Genomic DNA, 21,597 nt, shown 5'->3' with positions numbered 1-21,597 from the left:
TGTCTACGGTAGAGACGATGCGAAGAAAGAACGGTCCTGGCAAGAAAGGCCACAATCACTGGTGCGAATGGCAGCGATTATGGGCATACAGTCATGATAGAAGTAGTAGCCCGCACGCTATAAAGAAAAGCAGATAAATCAGTAGACACCATAAAAATATCAGGAACCGGCAATTCATAAAATTTTGAAACGAGAGTTACCAGCAGCACTCAACATTGAAGCAAAAGATAAGTCAGACCCTACCATCCCAACAACTCCGTTCAGCGCCTCGAAACCTACCAGGCATGACAGAATGCAGCGAGAAGTCGTCCTACCGTTTTCCTCTCCCTGAGCCTTGCCCACCAGCGGTGTTCCATGTTCCAGGATTGGCCCAGACATTGTTCTGCCCAAGTCCAGAGTAGGAAGAGCCCATGAGCGGTGGTTGTTGTCCAGAGTAACCCTGAGCACCATTCATACTACTCCCGTTGGGTACATTGCCCCATATCTGACCCGGTTGCTGGGTACCGATTGGACTAGTGACACCCCAAGGGGCAGCGGCTGCAGGACTATTAAAGCCGGCGCCTTGGCCGCCATGTGGATTTTGTTGGTTGTTCCCAAGGAACATCGGATTTGGGAAGCCCCTACCTTGCGGAAGGGGGGGAGGGTGTTGCATAGGGCCAGGTCCCATAGCGTGGCTACCTCCACGCCCAGCAAAGCCAGTGCCTCTATGGCCTGTGCCGTCGGGTACCTTCGGTTCTCGCACAGGGAACTGCACTGGCGGCCCGTTGGAGGCATTTTGGTTGAAAAACTGTGGATGCCCTGGCTTTTGGCTGTAATTTGGATCATAGAGGTTCTGAGGAGGTTGCGGCAAACCCTGATTCGGCATATTCACAGGGCCTCCTTGCTGATGGAAGGGGGGTGAATATGGAGGTTGAAAATTCGGTGGTGACACTTGATGCTGCTGTGATTGGTAAGGAAGCTGATTTTGGTTTTGGAACTGGTTGAATTGATGAGGAGGAGGGGGGGGCTGCATTGGGGGGGCTGCATTGGGGGCGAAGAAAAGTTATTGTTCCACGGCGAGCCTCCTACGTTAGGGGGTTGCCTCGGCGGAAAGTTTCCACCCTGGGCCCCGTTGAAGGGTGGTTGCTGTTGTTGAGGTAGAGGTGGGAATCCAGATTGGTTATTATAGTTAAAGTTCCCAGGCCCCGGAGGTGGGCTTGTGTATTGCGTTTGGTAGCCCAAATACGGAGGCTGGGGGGCATTCGACTGGAAATGAGCTGCTCTTGACTGTATTTCTCTGATCTGAGCTTCTACTTGCAGCTGTTGGTCCAGTTGATAGCTCTCAACGGTTCCGGCAACCATGGCGCTACGAGGAACGAAGTCATCGTCTACCCTTTCCCTCCTTCGTTGCCTCGAAGACGGTGATGTTTTGCGCGAAGGTATATTCTTGTTTTGCTGATTGGTAGTCTTAACACCAGACGGAGTGACGGTTCCACTATTCTTGCCGCTCGAAGAAGGGTTCTTCTCTATGGAATCCCCGCCCCCGTTGCCGGAAGTATCAGGTCCAAACAATCTCTCCCGTGCTTTGGCATAACGCTCTTCCTTCTCTTTCCTCTCCCGTTCCATCTTCTCCTGGGGTGTCTCTTTCTTCGCTTCTCCATCCGAACCCCCATCGCTTTTCGGGGTACGGCTTCCGGTCTTGTTGGGATCACGTTCAGGCGAGTTTGTATTAGCTGCTCGCTTCAAAATCTTGAGTTCAGGTCGATACAAAGTCTTCCCAGACTGAGGTGCTGCCGTAACTACTTCGAAGGAACCTCCTTCGTTAGCGGCATTCCAAATTTGCATATTCTGCATATGGGTAGAAAGGTCATCGGCGGTGCCCGGGTTTGGACTCGAAGCGGGTTTCTTTGCAAGAATTATCGGAGGATTCCTAGAAGACGGCAGGGGAGACTTTTTCGTTGCTTCGAGCTGATCTTTGGTCTCAGAGGCAGCTGGTTTCTATCATTCAAACTTTAATTTAGCTACGATCGTCGTGCGTATCTGTATTTGGATATTTCCTACCTGGCCGGTCCCCCAATCATCGTCGTTCCAAGCGTCTGGTAAACGTGCCCCCCCGGACTTACTGCCAATAGCCGCCATTTTGATGATGCAAAAACTGTCGTCTTCCGTGAATTGAGATGAATTTGGTACCGCAGAATTTGGATGGACTGTGTGTGTTCTGGATCCTTGTACTCCCAAGAGCCAGAGAACCCCCCCAGACACCCTTGCACGGGACCGTGTATTCCCAGCAAATCCTCCAAATACGAGGCGATACTGTCGAAGGAGCAATATGTGGCCAGAAACAGCTACTCCGGATCCGTTCTTCGCCTGGAATGAAGACTAGCGAAGATTTTTTGTCGCAGAAAGATATCTCTGAACCCTTCCCCAGACCGGAACTGTCAATACTGTTAGGATCGGTATGCACAAATGCCGCGAATGGCAATAATTAATGATGGGAGTAACGGCCGGCAGTAACGAAGTGATCAAGTAAAACACGGTACAGAATAGACTATCAAGAAGGAACAATAGAACGGCAGTCAACTCGGATGTCGCAGGGTCGGAACAAGGGCGCCATTATTTCGTCGAAGCGATGGAAACGAGGGCCAAATCGTACGTCCTGATTGCTAGAACAGCCTAGCTTGGCGATTGGAAGGCGTCGGTAGGCGTGCGGACGACGGTGTTCAGGGCCGTATTTATTATCCGTGGGGATGAATAAGTTTTGTTTCGGCCACTGGAGTTTTGGGGTTCGTGGGTTCGTCAACTTGCCATCCAAAAGTTTCCTCTTTGGGCTCCCACGTCGCCACACCGGTCCATGTGGCTTGCCCCGCCACATCTTTAACATTCTACCTTTCAGGACCCGGAACCGCCTGATGAACAGGCCTTTTCGCTGATAATGTTCCAGGGTTAAACCTTATATCCGTACCCCCTCAGCGATAGAAACTACCAACGCCCGCTAGAACACCAAAGCCTGCCACTTTAAGGCCCAAATTAACTGAATGACACACTACTTAGCGTGTTATGATGCCAAACTCCAACACAGCAACGCGGTCTGGAAACTCTTGACCCAACATACGGACCAGAAACTGCACCCCATCCCAATTTTGTTCCTTCAGGGTATGATATAAGATGAGTAGGAGTGCTTTATAAGAAAGTGCCAAAACAAGAAAGGCAAACCAAGGTAGCTGCCTAATATAGGTTGCTATATATAATTGGTAGGAGTCAAAGTTTGGTATATAAGAGCCAGTTTCGCACTCTCAAACTCCTGGATAGATATAACATAATTTTAACAAAGTCCGACTTCTCAAAATTAAGGTTAAGATTATTTTCTAATCGCGCAATAAAACCAGCGCCCGAAACCTCGTAGGGTGAAGTTTCGATTCTCTCTACAGAAGCACAAAACTACACTGACTACCTCGCCGAGGTTATCTTATTGTTAATCTAGCCGTATGCTTGGTACCTTCTACCGCGAGCCAACCTCCGACGGCGAAGCTTGGCTGCTTCGGGATCCACGATTCCCGCTTCGGCATTCAAGAGTTCATCCACAGCCCTTTCGGCAAACTTGGTTAACACGCCTTCAGCCAGATCCTTACCTCCAGGTGGTGTCATACGCACAACCTTCTCGATGACATCGCTCTTCAACCCCTTGATGTTCATAAGAGCACTTCCCACATCATACCCATTTTTGATCATGCTCATATAAGCCAGATGAGCTTTACCTTTGTCACCACTGACAAGTGCGTCAACTAATTTCTTGCTATTCTCAGCGAGGCTCATGACGGTATCAACTGTCTCGGGAAGCTCGATAGCCGTGATGATGATAGCACCGCCTGGAACACCCCACTCGATGAGCGCTTTGTTCACATCGAGAACCAGTCCAACACCAAAGCTAGCCACTTTATTCAGCGAAGACTGTACTTGCTTGAAACCCATCCCAAGGGACTTCTTGTCCTCCTTCATCATAAAACCTAGATGGATCGCAGGGGGATCAACACCGATGTCAGCGGAAATTTGGGTCGTGGTCGTGGTTTCCTTTTTTTCGCCGTCCCAAACCAGTCCGACCTTGACGTTATCCGGGCGCTGGAGAATATGAAATTTCTCCGGGGTGGCGGTAAGTCTACCTGACGCGACTTTTTTTCCGGATTTCATGTCGGAAATTTGGAACTTGAGCTCGACCGAACCGGGCTCGCCGGGCACGAAGGCATTGTACCAATGTTCCACTGTGGACTTTTGCCATGTCATCTCGCCAAGTCGGACTGGTGTGCCATCCGTAGGTACGCTCGCCGAAAAATTGGTGGATATTGAGCACGTCGGGCCAAAGTTGGCTCTATCATTCAGTGGTAGAGATCTCTACGGTGTGCGGCGCCTTGTTAGCCTCTTTAGATCTTGATTTTATGAACTTATAAAAAGAAATATAGCTTACTCCAACACTGAAACAATTTGGACCCATTTTAGAAAGATTGAAATTGCTATTATCTCTCCAGCCCACATTGAAGCCACGGGGTCCAATAGATGTAGCTTGGGTGATTGTCATCTGAAGGCCCGCAGGTATGCCACCCAAGAAGAACTCCTGTCTCAAAGTGGCGGTCATTGTGGGTGAAGTATAGAATAAATCAAAAGAAAGATTTGAAGAAGACCTGTGATTTGAATTAGTGATTCCGCTCCAAATTTAGGATTAATTAGGGAACCATACTGTGTCGAACTGAGGTTTTGACAGAAGCGAATTAAACCGATCTCTAAGATTTCGTAGCACGTAGATGTTGAACGACAAATCGAATTGAATGATAACGAAGCAAGAATTAATAGGCTGAGGTGAAGAAAATTGTATATATCGATACCGGCGATGAAGAACTGAAAAGATATCCTGTGAACCAGCACAAGATCGATAATTAGAAGTGGATGGTGATGCAGGTAGAAGTGAATGAGAAATGAATTAAAACTGCGTAGACGGGTGTATATATAATTTTTTCAAACATAAACGATACCGCCTTGAAAACCAATCTATCGGGACATCCCAAGCGAACAAACACCAAGGAACTCCGCAAACTCTCATGGATGACCTGATCGGATTGTCTAAAACTCCACCGCCACCACAATAAGCTTCGAATGTTTCAATAGTACATGTAGCAATTCTTTTCCGCCTGCGATTTTCGGTATTTGTATGCAGTGGACGCCACGAACGGCCACAATTGGTGTGCTGCACCCGCCGCTCGAAGGTTGAAACGTGCCAACCAGAAACGTCCCCGCAAGTTTCGCCACACCTCATCTGAGCTTATTTCAGAAATATCAGGGGTGCATGGCTTAAGCTGAATGTAGTTAGTGTTAAAACAATAGGTAGCCTTGAGTGATTCGCAGTGTATTCTATCTTTATAGTTACATTTGCGCTTGACAATGGTATGACTAATGATGTCGTATATGATGAGGAATCAGTGATGCCGTATATGATGAGAAACATTTGATTACGCGAAAGTGACAACTAATGTGGTGGTATTTGACGGTTAGAATTCTGCAATACATTGTTAAAAGTTTTCTTATTCGGTTGAGATTTTAACTTAGTTACACCGCAACTAAATTCCCCCCTCTGAGACCAATAACAACTAAGCCACGTTTAAGCATCTCCTTCAAACGAGCCTTTACTTTGAGAAACATCATCGTGAGGCTGGTTAGCGGACTGATTTTTCAGCAGACTTCGTGGTCTCATTTTGGAAAATTTTTTTTTTTTTTTTTTTTTTTTTTTTTTTTTCTGTTTTTAATTATACTCTCCGATGCTTTCATCAATCGGAGAGATTCTGCGGAGTAGAACTAGTCAACTGCGGCGATAACACACAACATCAAATTATGTGGCGTGTTCAAGAAGAGACAGCACATATAAGTAGCTAGTAGTTAGTACTATATAGGCGTGCCTGGTTTCGAAAATTTTATTATGTTGTGGTGCGAAAAGACGGTGATGTATTATCTCTGGGGAAGAAATTTAACACCAATATGTTGTGGGTTTTTAGTGAACAGGTGCTTCCCAGCCTGGAGGTTAAGAAGTCCGAAAATAGAGCTGGGTACCTTTGTAAACAACATCTTCTGCTCCGGAAGCACTTCCAACGCTGTGTTTATAAGTATTTAGCTAGCTAGCGCAAGGGTTCATCAAGGAAAATAAAGTATTCCTACAGTACTAAGTATTTGGTATCTCAGGTAAGCAAGTCGTAATTATAAAATCAAAGAATCAAACACCATGAAAATGCTCCGATTGCAAATTGCAATATTTTAACATGCACGATAAGACAAATTACCACCCGCCTCCAACCTTCTGCGCCAACTCTGCTGCTTGAAGAGTACTCATCTCCCCGTCTATCTTACCAACATTGCTCTCAACTGCTCTATATGTGGTATACGCAAGTTTCTCTAACGACACCCTGGCATTAACAGCCCATTCTTCCAGGAAACGGTCAATCTCGACAATTTGAGAGCTCTGATTTCGAGCACTCAAACTCTTAGCCCCATTCGCAATTGCGTCTTCATCTTCAGAGAAATAGGCCTCATCAACTCTTCCAAGCCAAGCTTTAGCTTCAGACTTGAGAACAGCAGCAGCGTTCGCAGTCGCTCGAGCCACGGAATCGACAATGAACGAATCGTCAGACTTCAACTGGCCTCCGCCGTTTGTGCATCCCCCCGGGCAAGCCATAACTTCTGCATAGCAATATTCGCTCCCAGATGATGAAGATGCACCAGCCCTTGCTGTCGGTGCGCGAGCGGCCTTTCCAACTACTTTCCTCGCAGCTGCACCGGGTAGCATCCTTAACCTCGCGGGTTTTAGCTTCCGGACGAGATTTTGAATGTTTCGAAATCCGTAAAACCGGGCCATTTTCAAGATTTCGGTTTCTCCGTCCGCTGCCAGTAGTATGAACTCCACAACATCGGAGTTCCTCCCTTTTTTCTCGATTATTTTGCTACCTGCGTGCTTCGATTGCAGCTCTTGCATTATGCTGACAAGATAGCCACCCGAAGTGCCAACCTGTAATCCCATAGACCGTTCATCCTTCAAGTTTCGAGAGCTCGAGAGGAATTTCTGAAATGCAGGGATCGGAGGGAACTGCTTATTCGGTAGGGCTTTCGGAGACAATGTGCTGAAGTCCACATCTCGAGAAACTGCGAGCTGAAGCAGTTCCCTTGTCGTTATCACACAGTCCACATCCCTCGTGGGTGTTGTTCCCCCATCACCATCCTTCCAAGTTGCATCTGTGAGTTCAGCCCGACTTGCCTCGAGCTTTTTATCAAAACACGGCATAACGGCAACATGATATACATCGACATCGTTGCCGATGTACTTGGGCAGCAATGATTTGAGGAGCGTTCCCAGTAAGGCCTGAGGCGATTTTAACCTTGACAGGTGCGGGAGAACTGCAGGATGCGTCTTTTCCAAATAACAAACAAATCCAGGACACTCAGAGGTCAGTATTGGGAGCTTTGGAGCCGAGTCGGAATTGGAATGGTTGGATCCGTTTGCCAACGAAGCCGCTAGCTCTTGAGCGGCAAGGTGTAAACAGACGGATAACAAGGGAGCAGTGTCGAGAACATAGTCAAAGCCTCTCTTCCCATTTGAGGATATCGATTCGAGTAATAATCGATCTATCATATGGCCTATCTCCTTTGTGGATCTTCCCATCGCTGCTGCCAAAGAGGCCCTGGTTTGTGGGGAAATCGAAGCGACGAATACCCGTTTCCGCTTGTTCGGAACTGTTGCATTTTCGCCCGCACCGGCATGCTGCAGGGAGCCGGTGGGAGACCCAACCAAATCTTCTGAGTCTAGAACGGTAAGAACTTCCTGATGAGATTGAAGAGAAACAAGGACGGCTTCAGCAGATGTGACGCAACCCGAGCATGCGAGGCAGTCCGTAAGGGATATCTGAGCAGCCTGGAGTTTCGCTTCTGTTGCTGCGACTTTGTCTTCTGTTGTCACTTCGTAGGGATTCTAAAAAAGCATCATTGTGGCGAAAACGGTCAGCCCCAGTTTGGTAATTGTGATGAAGGGTTGTGGGTCGACCACGTAGCAAGCCAAAGGGAGGGATTGGAAAGGAAACATACCGAAGGCTCGGAAGCGGCAGCGGGCAGGGTTTCAACCGGTTTGATACAGGCCACGCCTGGACTGATAAAGTCGTTCAGGTCGTCAGCACTAAGTATGGCGCTCATTGTGTCCGGTAACCAGGAATGATTATCAGCGGTTGCCGTCGGAGGGTGAACATGAACTATAGCTGCAGCAGGTGATGCGGGCTGGCCACGACAGCAAAGGTCCACCACGTATGCAGCTTCGGCTTTGGATTCGTCCTGGTCGTGTGAGGGCAGTTGGGTGAGGGCACAAGTCTTGCATTTCGGGAGGAAGGAGGCAGTCAATTCTACATGAGGTAATGAGCAAGAGCAGCTTTAGTAATGCAAATGAGAGACAGGACGAAGGCTAAGCTAGTTAACTTCCCGACCAACGAAAAAAAAAAAAAAAAAAGGCCTTCAGTACTTACATCAACGTTCTGCGTGGCGAGCAGTCATTTGTCCCTGCCGAAATCGGGGACCTCTAATTGGCTGCAGGTCCACCGCCAACTCAACACACATGCAACACATTCCGACTCTGTGACAAGGAACCTTGCTGCTGTATCACTCTCACTATCACTTTCCAGATATTGACACTCGGATCTTACATATTGTCAATGGCGGTAAAGAAATGGAAAGAAAAAGAAAAAGAAGAAGAAGAAAAAGAAGAAGAAGAAGAAGAAGAAGAAGAAGAAGAAGAAGAAGAAGAAGAAGAAGAAGAAGAAGAAGAAGAAGAAGAAGAAGAAGAAGAAGAAGAAGAAGAAGATGATGATGATGATGATGATATTCTGTCATACCCTGCTTCAAGGCTAATTTTGTTGGAATGCCCAGCTGAGGATGCAGTTGACTCGCGGATGTCATGTCATGCAATGGACAACTTCCCTTTCACACTTCGTTGTCTCCCATTTGTGAATGGTCCGTTCGCCGCTATCCCCTACATTATAGGCACATTCATCCAACATCTCCCCCGTGCAGGCTTATGCGATACCAGATGGCCTGTAGGGCGGGGTAGCCTAGGCCGTGCCTTGCATCCTCAGAATCCTCCTCATCTTGTTTTTTTCTGGATTCAAAGCCGGATTGACATTCTAGCCTTTCCTGTTTTGCTCCTTGATAGCCTATTCCTATATTGAAGAAGAGTTATAAAGACTTCTGGGCTTCCTCCCTCCGATCTAGCTTCATATGAAGCAATTGTACAATTGAGTCTAATTCCCTAAACCGAACCATCCAAGATATATCTTCGATCTTCTTCATTATATTACTTTATATATATAGATATATATATAGGTATTCTAAATCAACAATGGCCGCATACGAGACCGAAACTTACAGGCCAAGAAGCCGCCGGAGCATGCGCTCTTGGAGCTCAAAATCTAGTCGACGAGCAAAAGGATTAACGTTCTTTGCCTGCTTGATATTCTCTTGTCTCCTCTGCGGGTGCGGCATCCGCCCGGATTATGACCTCGACGATGACGTCTATGATTATTACTAGAGGATTCACCGGCTAACTGCTTGAGAATATACCATTACAAGTAAGTAATGATTAATTGAGACCTTGATCGTAATTTTGATTTGCAACTAGGAGTCTAACTTTCAAATTGAAGATTTATAATTGATGATTGGAACACAATGTCCGGAAATCTCCTGTTCTACCGATACGACAATGTTGTCTAAATGGAACCCTAGAAGGCCGTGGCATTCCCCCTGGAATCGAAAACCCGACTACGAATTTCATGAAAACATACCGATAAGACGATTCCCCATTATACGACTTGTCACGGTGTTCTCAACGATGAACGAATAAATCACGAATGACACGAAGTTACGAACGCACGGTCGTTTAAAACTACGAAATATCCGACATTGGATGTAAGGGCGAAATTGACCACGATTCTCTGTAAAAGATTTTCTGTCACAATAATTGATTGGGCATATCGCAATGCACCATGCACCAACCGAAATGGAAGCATGCCCACCCAATAACAGGACCGGGCTTCTGCTTCCTACGTATGCAAGGCATTGCGCGATGCGTGAGGTCAACCCTGCACAAGGCTTTCATACCACAGCTTTCAACCTCTCGCATTCATTTTATTCAAAACCATTTCATTTGTTACCACAATACAGACGGGTGCCAGCCATCCAATACTTATCGATCACGACCTTCTCGAATATCTATTAACGTCTTACGACTGAAGACAACTAGATATAGACATTATTTTCCTTTGTTATCTCAGAAAAGACGTATGCATATATGTATCGTAGCTAAAATAATACACGGAACCGCCACCCTAGATTTATAATTATAGATACATCACAGGATTAAAATTTTGTGCACCACCTCGTATTCAGTTGATCATAACCCAAGCGGCATGCCATGCCGCTTCCTGAATTCATTTTTATGCGTGTGAAATTAACTCCGCTAAACTCATTCGCTTGACATACAATTGCCGCAAGCTCAAGCCGCCGCTGTCGTGTCGTCAAAAATCATTATACTTCCAAGCTATGACACCCAGGTTGCAAGTAACGGGCGCCAATTCATAGATTTGATATCCTAGTACACCTTCGACCCATTTAAAACACCGCCGTGATGATGATAGGAAAGGGAGAAAAGGAAAGAAAAAAGAAACATTAGAACTGAGTAGTCACCCTCGGGCTTATCGGTAACTGGAACAAATCGTCATCATCGTCATCATCGTCCATAACGTCTCCCTTGACAACCCGTCCCTCGTCTTTCACATCCAATCCTTCGAATCCGGGTATTAATCCCAACCCGTGTGCGCCTCCAGGTGGAGGAATAGCTTTGATTACATCCATCTGCAGCAGTGGTGCTGCACCCTTTATGTTCGGCTGATATGCTCCAGCCGGATACTTCGGATTCGGCGATGTGGGCCACGGCACCGGTGGATCGTCATATCTATGCCCCAAACCCGTAGAAGCCAACGTCGCCTGCGACGTCCATTCCTTTGCCGTAGCCGTAGGCGATGTGGGCGTATCTGTTACCGCAGACTTGATGGTGACATCTGGTGTTTCTGCCTGTACGATTCCACCGGCAGGTCTCGCCTGTGCAATTCTTTCAAGTGTGATACCAAACTCCTCTTCTATCCATGCCTTCTCCTCTTTTAGGTGTTTACTATTCTCACCTATTCCTATGGCTCCAGCTTTGAGTTTTGCTTCAATATCTTCCAGTCTTCGGACCGCGAATACGGTGTGTAAAATGCCGCGTTTGCTACCTCGAGTTTTCGTCGCCGAGCTTTCCACGTCTAACAGTATTAGGTCGGCAATGTACCGATAATTCGCGCCCAAAAACTCCGAAGAAAGCGGATACGTCTGGGGTAGAGTCTTAACCGGGATTTCCAGGGGTGCAGAGTGCTCTTCCTCTTGTTCCGTTCCCGCTGCGATGGGTGGAGCAATCGCCGCCCGCTTCTGCCGTAGATATACCTTTGATATGTGAGGTACGGTACCGGGTATCAGAGCTATGAGCATTACAGTATCTTCATCTTCGGTTGGAGTGGGCAGGTTTGTGAGTTTTGTTCCATCGAAAGTGATCTCTTGGGGAGCTTCGATAGGGGCATCCCATTCCCATCGTTGTTCTTCAAGGAGGGGAAGGACGATAGGTTTTTCGTCCCATTCGAGAATGTAGGTTGTTACACGATTCGGTGGAGGAGGAGGCGAGAGATCGGACCAGGAGAACTCGATTAGTAGGGCTTTGGAGTAGGCTGTTCAACACATTCGACATATTAGCTGCTTCGTTCATCTTCGGCCAAGCTAGGAAGAGGGTCCCCTTGATATTGTATGGCAGGGGCATTCCGTAAGCTACGCCAAGGTACGGAGGGGAGAGACGAAGAGGGGAAAGATTGATAGCTTACCGTCTAATTCGTCGTTTACGGGTGTGCCATTCTTGGACGACAGTTCGAGTCGAGCTATTGGTATCCGCTGGGACAGAGGCGGGGATGCCAGCCGTTGGTTGTTGTCGGACGCCATGTTGGGTAAGTTGAAATCGAATACGAAGTTTCGAGGTGAGGTGGAATACGGGATGATAAGATCACTCGAAGGGAGAGAAAAGGATGAAAAAGGATGGAATAGGCACAGATAACGTTCGAGGAGGCGGGGGACCAAGATCTGATGACGATTGGGCTCGACTGGATTACATTAAGGAGACCTGGTCGTGACCGTGTGAAGGGCCGTTCGTTAATACTGAGCGAGGGCAATGGGCTGTTCCAGGTAGACAAATACCAAGACCCTTATTAGAACCTATTGGAACATCCCTAACTTAGGCAGGTACTCGATTATATTATATTCCCACCGCACTTTACTCAGGAAGGGTACAATTCCCGGTCAACGTTCGCGTTCCAAATCGGTTGCACTTTGATCACATTATATATAATTTGATTCTGGCGATGTTACATGCATGGCGTGAACGTCGTCATTGCGCAACCTAGGTCTGCATGTCTTGAGTTAAGGTAAGTTCGGATTTCGATATACCTAGATTAGCAGTGTGCTATTAATAATATCTCAGAAGATTCCAATCAGTTCGAACTCTTTCGGGTCTCAGGAGGGTACTTTAAAAAGCAAGCCGTCTGCCGGTCAGAGCTCGACCCAGTCCGGTCGAACCGTCAAATGCAAAGGCAAATGCACAAGGCTCAAATAGTTCGGGGACAAGATTCAATTCTAGAAATCCAACGTATCCAACGCAAGTCATGGTCGCGGTCACAATATTAAACGAGTCTCCTTTGATTCATGTTGTCTGTATTAAGTATTATTTTGAATACAAAATATTTAAAGATGGAACCGAGGAAAGGAATATCATATCAATGACCGGTTCGATCAAAAGGATTTCTTTGTAAGAAATAAAAGAAGAAAAGAAAGAAATGCGAAGACGAACCCCCCCCCAAAAAAAAAAAAAACCTAAGGAACGCCAAAAAATAGTCAAAGAAAGAAAGAAAGAAAACACACACGATCCTGTCCCTATTTACCCAACTGCTATACGAGGGACCTAGATGCATGCGCTATCAAAGCGGTTATTCGTTGTGTACTATATCTTGTATACATTAAAGGTAAAATGAACGAGGAATCCCCATCATGCCTGCCTACAGTGCAAGGGCAAGGCCCAAAACACCAGCAACGCCCATGACGCCAAGACCGACAAATGTCTTCGAGCCAGAGTTGGGGATATCGGTAGTAGTTGGAGCAGAGGTAGTACCACTGCCGGTAGTATCGGTGTTTGTTGGAACGCTCTCAGTACCGGTTGGGGCAGCGGTGGTAGGAATATCGGTCAAAGTAGCCAAATCACCAATCTGGCTCGTGATAGATGCCTGAAAATCGCTGAAAGAAGACTGGAGATCAGGTGGGAGTTGAGAGATGATAGAGGAGATGAAAGATGGATAGGCGGATGTCGGGAGGGTCTCGATGACGCTCTCGATCTCGGATGCAAGAGATGGCGGGATGGCAGTGATCAGTGGGACGAAGTTGGTGACCTGGCTGAAGATACCCCGGACCTCGGTTGGGAGCTCGGTAAAGATGCCTTGGACTTCAGTTGGAATCAGGTTATCTGGGATTCTATATCATGCATTCCGGTTAATAATGATCATTCATATTATCCAGCTCTCTAGTTGGGATTACATACTGTCGGTCCTGGATGACAGCAGCGCTGCCAACAGTGGCAAGAGAAGCAACGATGAGGTTCTTGAGCTGCATTGTGAGGATATATATATTTCTATATGTATTTTAAATAATGATATTTATATACTTATATAGCGATGCTATGAAGACTTAGGAGTCGGAGAATTGATTTAGTAGAGAGCTGAGGATATAAAATGCAATATTGTGACCGGACTGGAGGATAGAATAAAAAGTGGAATGGAGGGCTCATGCAAAGCTTATATAAATACTTCGACCCACCTACTTTTACTCAAGAAGTCCGTCCCTTGTTCTTCCCGAGGGGGACATGCAATCGAAGGGGAGGTGAGATCTCTGTGGAGAGAGGCTGTTTCTCCTGCATGCCATACACAATCTATCCTGGACACCTCTTTGGAAAACCTGCTGTCTCAAAACAGTCTAGGCCGCCTAAACTTCGTTTCCAGAAAGTGCCGGCGCCCCTACATACATGGACATGTCAAAACTAGTGACAAGCAAGTCCGAGACAGGCCGGCTGGGACATCATCTTTGCAGTCTGGCAAGGCCCCCGGCAAACCCTCCGGAAAGCTTCGATCTAACTTTGACCGTACTGCTACCTTCCTCCCTCGGAAATCGCAAGGAAAATTCGAAAGAAAAATTGTCTGGGTCTTGTATAGGTACAACTGCTCATAATGCTTCATTTTACTCCAACGGAGGTTAGAAACAGGTGTTGGAGATGCCTTTCCAGGGGCTGTGTCAGGCAGGTTTGATCAAACTTAGCACAGTTTCACCCCATGCCCACCCGAACAACTTGAAGGAAAATCCCGTTTAGACTTTTTTACTGTTTGCAGCAAGCGGTAAACAGTGTGTTGTGTAATATCTATGTGTGTGGACGACGTAAGTGTCTGTGGCTCTCTCGACTCAGCCTTACTTCTTAGCTTCAATCAGCAAGTCTACGTACAAAATGTGGCTACCGCACTAACTCCCTCTAGTTATTCTTAGCAACAAGCAGTTGCGGCTTGCAAATGTTGAAAACTCAACGTTCGGAAATTTTATGAGTATTTTGGTTCATATCATCGGGCCCAGATCCTGCCGTAAAAAAAAAACACTGCCCGTGTATCCATCCATATGGATCCACGTAGTGACTATTATAATTTGCCTCGTTATTCGTCTTAGCTTGCATGATTACACAACGTTGCGACACTCTGTTAAACGTGTTGATCGTGATCCCTGTGTATGCTTGTGGTTTGAACCAGGCCATGATGATGATATCCAATTTACCACATACCAAATCACGCGCGCAACAAGGATCGATATATACGAGTCTTAAATTCAATCTTCCCTCTTCTTTCTCTTCTTTTTTCGTTTCCAGGCCTGCTTGGCTATTGGGCTATATATTTTATGTTTAGCAAAAGCTATTATAGAGTGGCACTGTGCTGGACTGGATCTGGTATATACAGATGACGCACGTTTAATTGGTCAAAAGTGAAGTTCTGCTGAGAATCTATGCGGTGAGATCTACCCGGGGCACAATACCACTCACCCTGTAATAGAAAGTCGATTGCAAAGGACTCTAAAACAATACTCTAGTTTTTTGTGCCACTCAAGATCCAATTTACCAAAATTATCCGGTCTATAGCCTAGTTGAATTCAATATCATCAAATTTATACCACCCCAAGTCTACGAGAGTTGTTAATAATTCGACGTCGATGCGATGCCCTCCCGGCTACCATAGGGTGTCTGATTCTCCAAGGTAATGTCCTGGTTTTCCTCCGCGGGTTTCGGTTCCGGCAAGTACTTCGACGGGTGGAAGATATTGAAGATAACCAAGCATGGTAACATTGGCAAGGCCTCTAGGACGTAGAAGTACACCTCGTGGGACATTAGATAACCATCCCAACCTTGTGCGAACTCGACGATTCTGTAGACCGAACGGATCTAGTAATGAAATACTTTAGCAGCTTATTCTCAACGAGGCCCCTCAACAGAAAAATAACTTACGAGGATACAAGCGCAGCTGACATATAGACAGTAAACCAAGACACGCCATTTCGCACCCGGGTGCGACTCTCTGGTCTTAGTATGAAATCGGATAACTGCGCAGACAAAGAAACTGAAAAACGCAATTTGGATCGCTAAACCGGCCATGATGATATGCTGTCCACGTAGCTGGGCGGCTGGGTTCCGTCCATCGGTATTCGCAGATATAATTCTATACCCCGTGATTAGCCTTCGATAGATGACGAATACATCTACAGGAACGAATCAGTACTTACGCAGCACCTATACCCTGCATCACGAAACTAATCAAATCACTGGACACGAAAATCCATGTGATCCACCTCGCTGGTAGTCCCAGCGCCTTTGCCCGGGACCCACCCGGTAAGACTCTCTCCAACAGTCTCCCCAAGATGATATAGTCACCCGCGGCGGTAAACACTGGCGCCAGAACCACAAGTACAAACTGAGCAATATATAAGCTTCGGCTGTGTACGTCCCTTGCAGAGAATAAACGGGCAAGATACCCAAATGTCTGCATTACACCTGCTATTAGCAGAACTGTAATGTACCATGCTCGATAACGGAAGTATTGGAAGAAATGGGCGAACGTCGTGATTCCCTATAGGTTATTAGATCATTAGCAACTGTTTCTGGGTAATGGGTGGTATCGCCATGGCCATGTTGGCGAGAGTATCTTACGTAAAGCACCAAAGCTACGATTGCCACAACTTCAGACGGATTATAATGATAGTATGACCGCAGAGCCGCTTCGAGGATTATTTCGATCAAGTTAGCATACCCGAGAAGGGAGGCGGGAGGTTCCGAATGTGCGACCTACGTCTCTGTCTGGTTTGTCGGATTTCTAGCAGCGTAGCTTCCATCTTTGGGGGAAATTGAACGTTGTACGAGATACGGGACCGATGCGCGATGGATTCTCCGGCCGAATATATTTATACGATCCGACTCGGCCCGTATTTTGTGTGTATCCGGTAACAATATGAGTGTCGGAAGATCGTGTCAATATTGCTCTTTGCTCCGGACCAGCCTCCTCGATTCTTAACCACGGTTCAACCCGATGTTTCTTTATTAATATATTGTTTCCTTCAAATTTATGAGAAATAGCAAGTTAATTGGAACCGATGCGCGACGCCCTTGAGTCTAAAAGCCTTTGGCACTTTTTCTTCGAAATTTCACAGTCCAATGACTTATATAAGCCCGACTTATAAACAAAGATTTATCTTTCGCTTCCCAAACTTTTTGCTTACATATACCAGTGGAGTTTTTCGGATCATCCCTAATCCACTTCTGCATCGGTGATCGGAATGGAAAGCAACCGGGTTCCAGTTTTGAACGGCCCCGGATGAATACGATGCTCTGATTGGTGCATTGGGTGCTGCAAGTCCAAATCGGGATGGATGATACGACAAAAAGCCAACAAATTGGGCCCCTGTCTAAATGTTCTTTGCCCAGATACCTCGATATGAATATCCGGACTGTGCCCTCAATGGAAATTCGACTTTAGTGTTACAATACCATTGAACCCTCCATGGCTAACGTAGTCCCCAAGACATGCACTGCCTCGCTAATATAATGTAACAGATGTTAAATCCCGAATATGCGTATACGACTCGAACCGGTAAGGCAGTGGTTGTCGGGGCTTATCGCTTGCGTCTTGAAGCCGAGTCTGGGCATGGATTTAAGCTTATATTGTAAGGCTCGGTCAAAATAGACTTCCGATTCTTCCTGGGCGCCTCGCTCACCATATATGCACAGATGAGTATGAAACTTTTATTAAATACCGTTGGCGCCGATGGTGCAAATTAAATCAAACAAATCACTTTCTAAATGCATTGGAACCAGAACCCACAAGGAACCTGAGCTGTCTTTTATATACTAGCTATAATTGCTCTTTTCCCTCTCGTCTCCGTGATAAGTATATCTTTGAGCTCTCAAACATCCCAAGGTATAATCCACTCCCTAAAAATGTCCACACAGCTCGAAGCAGACCCCCCTTCCAGATTGCTTTGGGACCTTCGGTTCTAATAATCACCTTTGCGGTTTTAAACATTCCCCCAGAGCCATGTTTACCGCCACATTTCAACAGCATCATCCGTGTTTTTATAACGTCCAATGGCGTGGTTATTGCAGCTGCAAAGGATCCAGCAGATCCGGCGGAAATGGCAGTGATGATACCAACTTGAGCGAGTGAAGGATGTGCTATTCCTTCGTATTCATAAATCCTTCTTCTTATATCCTCGTAAAGTGGGAATTGCATAGCCGTAAATGGAAGATTACGGGATACGAGTGCGGTGTAGCCTCTAAACAGGCCTTTTGGTTCCTTGAGCAGCGTTCGGAAAACTATGAGGGATAATGAAGTTGTAGCTCGGGATGTTGGTGAGGCCACTTGGGCATTTTGTTTTATAACTTCAGCTGGGGTGAGAATTGCGCATGATGTAGTTTCCGCGATCGCGGAGGATAAAGAATGGACTGCGGATTGCAACGCTTGAGAGTGCGGCTTGTTAGAAGGGATGAGTGTAGACGAAAGATTTTTGACGAGGAAGTTATAAGTGAGGAAGAATGTTGCGGCTGTATGTATTTACGTGATGTGATCAGTGAATCATTAATCATCTATACTCAAAGCAATACTTATCAAACGTAACGAGGCCGCAGATATCGTGAACCTCGTAACCTTATGGCCTACTTAAATAGGTTCTGTGGAATGGAGGAGAATGAGCCTACAAGAGGGTAGAGTTGCAAGGATGATACTACCCACGCCCTGATAAGCACCTTTGAACAAAGCCTTTTTCCCGGCAGTCCACTCGGACGAAGCTTGTAGGCGGGTTTTAATGGTGTCTAACGGATAAATGATCAAATCAATTGTAAATGCAGCTGCGGCGCCGGCCTGGCCGCATGCATCCGATAGTTAGGGCCTTTCATGTACATCCAACCAAGATTATATATTATATATTAAGATAGACTTGGTGACTTACCAATATAACGTCGGTATGCGACATCTCACCGTCGACGCGGTCTAATTGTGAAGCTAAGGAAATTGAATCAAATTATATATGATGTTGGTTTCATGGTGTGAGCTAACATTGTATGAAATAAAATCCAAGTCTCCCATTAATTGAAAAGGCGATGGACTTGAGACTGATCATGGAGGGCTCCCTTCGGCCTTCGAGGCCTCGGAGCTGATGTCATCCTGCGTTGCGACCGTGTTGCCGATTTTCGATTTTCTACCACAAAGCCTAAACGCGTTCTTCGACATCTTCACATCAAGTCACGACAATGTCCTCGGGGTTCGTATCATCGGGACGGCTGGAGTCCGCCGACGCTGACGAAATTCATAATGCTCATACCGGAGATACCCAAGAGGCTTCTGCGGTAGATGCTTGGGCAGCGGCAGATGCTGCTATCAAGGAAGCGAAGGAGAAAGCCACGAGCGCCTCAGGCCTTGTAGGAAGTCAGGAAGACGGGAAATCGCTATATGAAGTCCTCCAGGCGAATAAAGGTCCGCAGTTTCTAACATGGAAGACTACATACTCTGATACGTCTTGGGAGTGCTGACTTGTACTCTAGCCCGGAAGCAGGAAGCATTTGAGGAGAAACTCAAATTTAAAAACCAATTCCGCTCCCTGGACGAAGGCGAAGTTGAATTTCTCGATTCGATTGTCAGTGAACAGCGTGCGGAGGAGGAGGCCAAGAAAAAGGAGATAGAATCCCGCCTTGACGATTTCCGCAAGTTACAGTATGAGGCAGATCACGATCCTAATGCTACGGCCTCGATCGCCGATGAAGCCAACAGTACATGGGCTGTTCCTGCACGCAGGAAGCGGAAGAAGGACAAGGAAAAGGATACTCCTCTCGGTGCAAACATCAAACTGCGGAAGATGAGTGATGGAACCAAACAAGAGAGCAATGATACAGCATCCGCGAAGTCGAACGTTGGATCCGACACCCCGAAAGTTGAGGCCGAAGTCACGAAACCTGGAATCGTTTCACCGAGCGAATCGTCTACTCCGTCGGTACCTGGCTCTGTTAAATCGGCCCCTGCACCTTTAAAGGCTACTGATAAGGGTACGGCTGTCACAAAGGTTAGCACCGGCTTAGGCGGACTGGTTGGATATGGTTCTGACTCTGACGACGATTGATTCTTTAATTTTAAAAACAACGCAATGGCTTCTGTGGATATGCGGATATACTGATGATATGGTACACATGCTCTACTAATGACATTCAAGCAAAAGATTGCCTATGACCTTGTGGTCTACGACCTGCTGCCACCTCCTGCCAGTATACTCTGACGGGGTCGATATCCCCAAGTTCCTGTTCAGATTCCCAAGTATCTTGCCACCTGACATGATATAGGCCCTTTCCATTCATATATGTCGATTCCAAGACCTCCTTCACAGTATACTTGCCGGATTCGGTCGCTGCCCGCATGGAAGCCTTGCTCTCCCAAGTGTTTGCCCATCGAACTTTGTAAAAGCGGCCTTCGGCACTCTCGGAGAAGGAACGTACGGCCTGGACGATGAAGTCGCCATTAACATTCTCGACTGCCTCTGGGGCAGATCCTGGGACGTAGCTTCGGCTCGAGGCATAAGAGACAGTACTGCCTGGAGACCGAGGTGCAGGTTGCACAGGTGGTGTGTAATCAGACCAAGATGTATTTGAGGACTCGGGTGTTGGCATATACGAACTGTCGGATCGGTAATACAAGGGCTCGGTATTTGTCGGCGAAGGGACTCTTCGTGGGTGATAATCGGCGATTGGGGACAGGCTTCGGAATCTATTCGTGGGTGATGTCGGACTGGTATGGCTGTTGGTTCTCCGTCTGAACTTACGAGGAGATGGAATGCTTTGGATATCCGCCGGGTTTTCGTGAAGTGAAGACGAGGCCATTGAGAAACTATCGGATTGGGCGGATCGAGTGGAGGAACTTGAGTTCGTTGAGCTTCGACGCATGTTCCGACGGGCTCTGTATCTCGGATTCTCGGGTAAAGGCGTAAACTCGGTTGCGGTGTCGTCGAAGGTATCAAAGGTATCAAATGTATTGAAAGCACTAGAGTCGGGGAGACCATCTGTACTTGTAGTTTCCATGAAATACTGGGTGTGGTTTCGGGTCTCGAATCCATTCCGGGTCTCGAATCCATTCCGGCCAGGCATGCTGCTCATGGAGTATCTTGGTTGTCTTTTGCGGTGCTCTGAGAATTCATCCCGTCTATGGTTCGGGTGGTGCTCGCTGTGGCGTCTTGTCTGTGTTTTCTTTGGTTTTGCATCTTGAGGTTCAATGTCGAATTCGATAACTTCGTCTGGCTGGATGCCTTCCGACTGGCCATGGGAATGTTTTGATTTCTCCTGGTGGGTATGTTTCTTCTCGACGCGCTGGGGAGCCGGGTCACAGACATTCACCTTAATCACAGCCAAGTTCGCATCCGAAGATTCGTCATCTGTCAAATCTTCAAGAGTTGGACCTGTCCAACTCTGGTCCTTTCCGGGTCCCCGGAAATGTCTTATCCAATCCGCTGCTTCGTCTTCCGATTGGAGCCTTACGAATGTCAGACCAAGAAAGCTCAGACAGACGAAGAGATCAGGGACCGGCCCCGGCCAAGTGGTATAAAGACCCTTCGAATTTGGGCCGCCAAAAAAGCAGACCAGGAACCGTCGGTGCCAGCCGATAGGAAGTGAAGCCGGTTGGCCACGCCTCGCGATAACTGACCTCATTTACCGTATTTAAAGAACGCTGAAAGAGTGCGTTATGAGATTCCAAGCTACGGGACCGGCCAGCGTTCCTTTGAAAGACTAAAAGATGGAAAGTTACCCCTCTCTATACGAATGGTAGAGTTCGAGTCGAGCTCCTTAGGGAATGGCCTTCTAGCAATATATTGCAAGGTATA

At 46.9% G+C, this 21,597-nt stretch overlaps 10 protein-coding genes across 10 annotated transcripts; 2 read left to right on the top strand and 8 right to left on the bottom strand.

The window, feature by feature from the left end:
* Window positions 1-310: 310 nt before the first annotated feature.
* Window positions 311-2,118, bottom strand: DFL_006162 (uncharacterized protein; the record flags this gene model as incomplete). Its single annotated transcript, XM_067635538.1, has 3 exons — window positions 311-1,006; window positions 1,069-1,977; window positions 2,041-2,118. The coding sequence occupies 3 exons, from the start codon at window positions 2,116-2,118 to the stop codon at window positions 311-313; spliced, it is 1,683 nt and encodes a 560-aa protein (XP_067489956.1).
* A 1,338-nt stretch (window positions 2,119-3,456) lies between these two features.
* DFL_006161 (uncharacterized protein) lies at window positions 3,457-4,606 on the bottom strand (the record flags this gene model as incomplete). Its single annotated transcript, XM_067635537.1, has 2 exons — window positions 3,457-4,365; window positions 4,439-4,606. 2 exons carry the CDS (start codon window positions 4,604-4,606, stop codon window positions 3,457-3,459), a joined length of 1,077 nt encoding a protein of 358 aa, XP_067489955.1.
* Window positions 4,607-6,292: 1,686 nt separating this feature from the next.
* On the bottom strand, window positions 6,293-8,193 carry DFL_006160 (uncharacterized protein; the record flags this gene model as incomplete). The annotated part of the gene is made up of 2 exons (XM_067635536.1): window positions 6,293-7,975; window positions 8,089-8,193. 2 exons carry the CDS (start codon window positions 8,191-8,193, stop codon window positions 6,293-6,295), a joined length of 1,788 nt encoding a protein of 595 aa, XP_067489954.1.
* A 509-nt stretch (window positions 8,194-8,702) lies between these two features.
* Window positions 8,703-9,756, top strand: DFL_006159 (uncharacterized protein; the record flags this gene model as incomplete). The annotated part of the gene is made up of 3 exons (XM_067635534.1): window positions 8,703-9,000; window positions 9,575-9,614; window positions 9,687-9,756. 3 exons carry the CDS (start codon window positions 8,703-8,705, stop codon window positions 9,754-9,756), a joined length of 408 nt encoding a protein of 135 aa, XP_067489953.1.
* Window positions 9,757-10,710: 954 nt separating this feature from the next.
* DFL_006158 (uncharacterized protein) lies at window positions 10,711-12,063 on the bottom strand (the record flags this gene model as incomplete). The annotated part of the gene is made up of 2 exons (XM_067635533.1): window positions 10,711-11,798; window positions 11,949-12,063. The coding sequence occupies 2 exons, from the start codon at window positions 12,061-12,063 to the stop codon at window positions 10,711-10,713; spliced, it is 1,203 nt and encodes a 400-aa protein (XP_067489952.1).
* A 1,106-nt stretch (window positions 12,064-13,169) lies between these two features.
* Window positions 13,170-13,776, bottom strand: DFL_006157 (uncharacterized protein; the record flags this gene model as incomplete). The annotated part of the gene is made up of 2 exons (XM_067635532.1): window positions 13,170-13,638; window positions 13,706-13,776. The coding sequence occupies 2 exons, from the start codon at window positions 13,774-13,776 to the stop codon at window positions 13,170-13,172; spliced, it is 540 nt and encodes a 179-aa protein (XP_067489951.1).
* A 1,612-nt stretch (window positions 13,777-15,388) lies between these two features.
* On the bottom strand, window positions 15,389-16,578 carry DFL_006156 (uncharacterized protein; the record flags this gene model as incomplete). Its single annotated transcript, XM_067635531.1, has 5 exons — window positions 15,389-15,634; window positions 15,698-15,908; window positions 15,973-16,316; window positions 16,397-16,464; window positions 16,536-16,578. 5 exons carry the CDS (start codon window positions 16,576-16,578, stop codon window positions 15,389-15,391), a joined length of 912 nt encoding a protein of 303 aa, XP_067489950.1.
* Window positions 16,579-17,594: 1,016 nt separating this feature from the next.
* DFL_006155 (uncharacterized protein) lies at window positions 17,595-18,711 on the bottom strand (the record flags this gene model as incomplete). The annotated part of the gene is made up of 3 exons (XM_067635530.1): window positions 17,595-18,283; window positions 18,437-18,599; window positions 18,688-18,711. The coding sequence occupies 3 exons, from the start codon at window positions 18,709-18,711 to the stop codon at window positions 17,595-17,597; spliced, it is 876 nt and encodes a 291-aa protein (XP_067489949.1).
* A 277-nt stretch (window positions 18,712-18,988) lies between these two features.
* DFL_006154 (uncharacterized protein) lies at window positions 18,989-19,851 on the top strand (the record flags this gene model as incomplete). The annotated part of the gene is made up of 2 exons (XM_067635529.1): window positions 18,989-19,211; window positions 19,280-19,851. The coding sequence occupies 2 exons, from the start codon at window positions 18,989-18,991 to the stop codon at window positions 19,849-19,851; spliced, it is 795 nt and encodes a 264-aa protein (XP_067489948.1).
* Window positions 19,852-19,936: 85 nt separating this feature from the next.
* On the bottom strand, window positions 19,937-21,424 carry DFL_006153 (uncharacterized protein; the record flags this gene model as incomplete). The annotated part of the gene is made up of 1 exon (XM_067635528.1): window positions 19,937-21,424. One exon carries the CDS (start codon window positions 21,422-21,424, stop codon window positions 19,937-19,939), a length of 1,488 nt encoding a protein of 495 aa, XP_067489947.1.
* Between the last annotated feature and the right edge of the window lie 173 nt (window positions 21,425-21,597).

This window comes from Arthrobotrys flagrans (assembly GCF_004000055.1).
Source record: "Arthrobotrys flagrans strain CBS H-5679 chromosome Unknown unitig_9, whole genome shotgun sequence".
NCBI lineage: Eukaryota > Fungi > Ascomycota > Orbiliomycetes > Orbiliales > Orbiliaceae > Arthrobotrys > Arthrobotrys flagrans.
The sequence above is the reverse complement of the archived record's forward strand: the minus strand, read 5'-3'. Positions and strand labels throughout refer to the sequence as shown.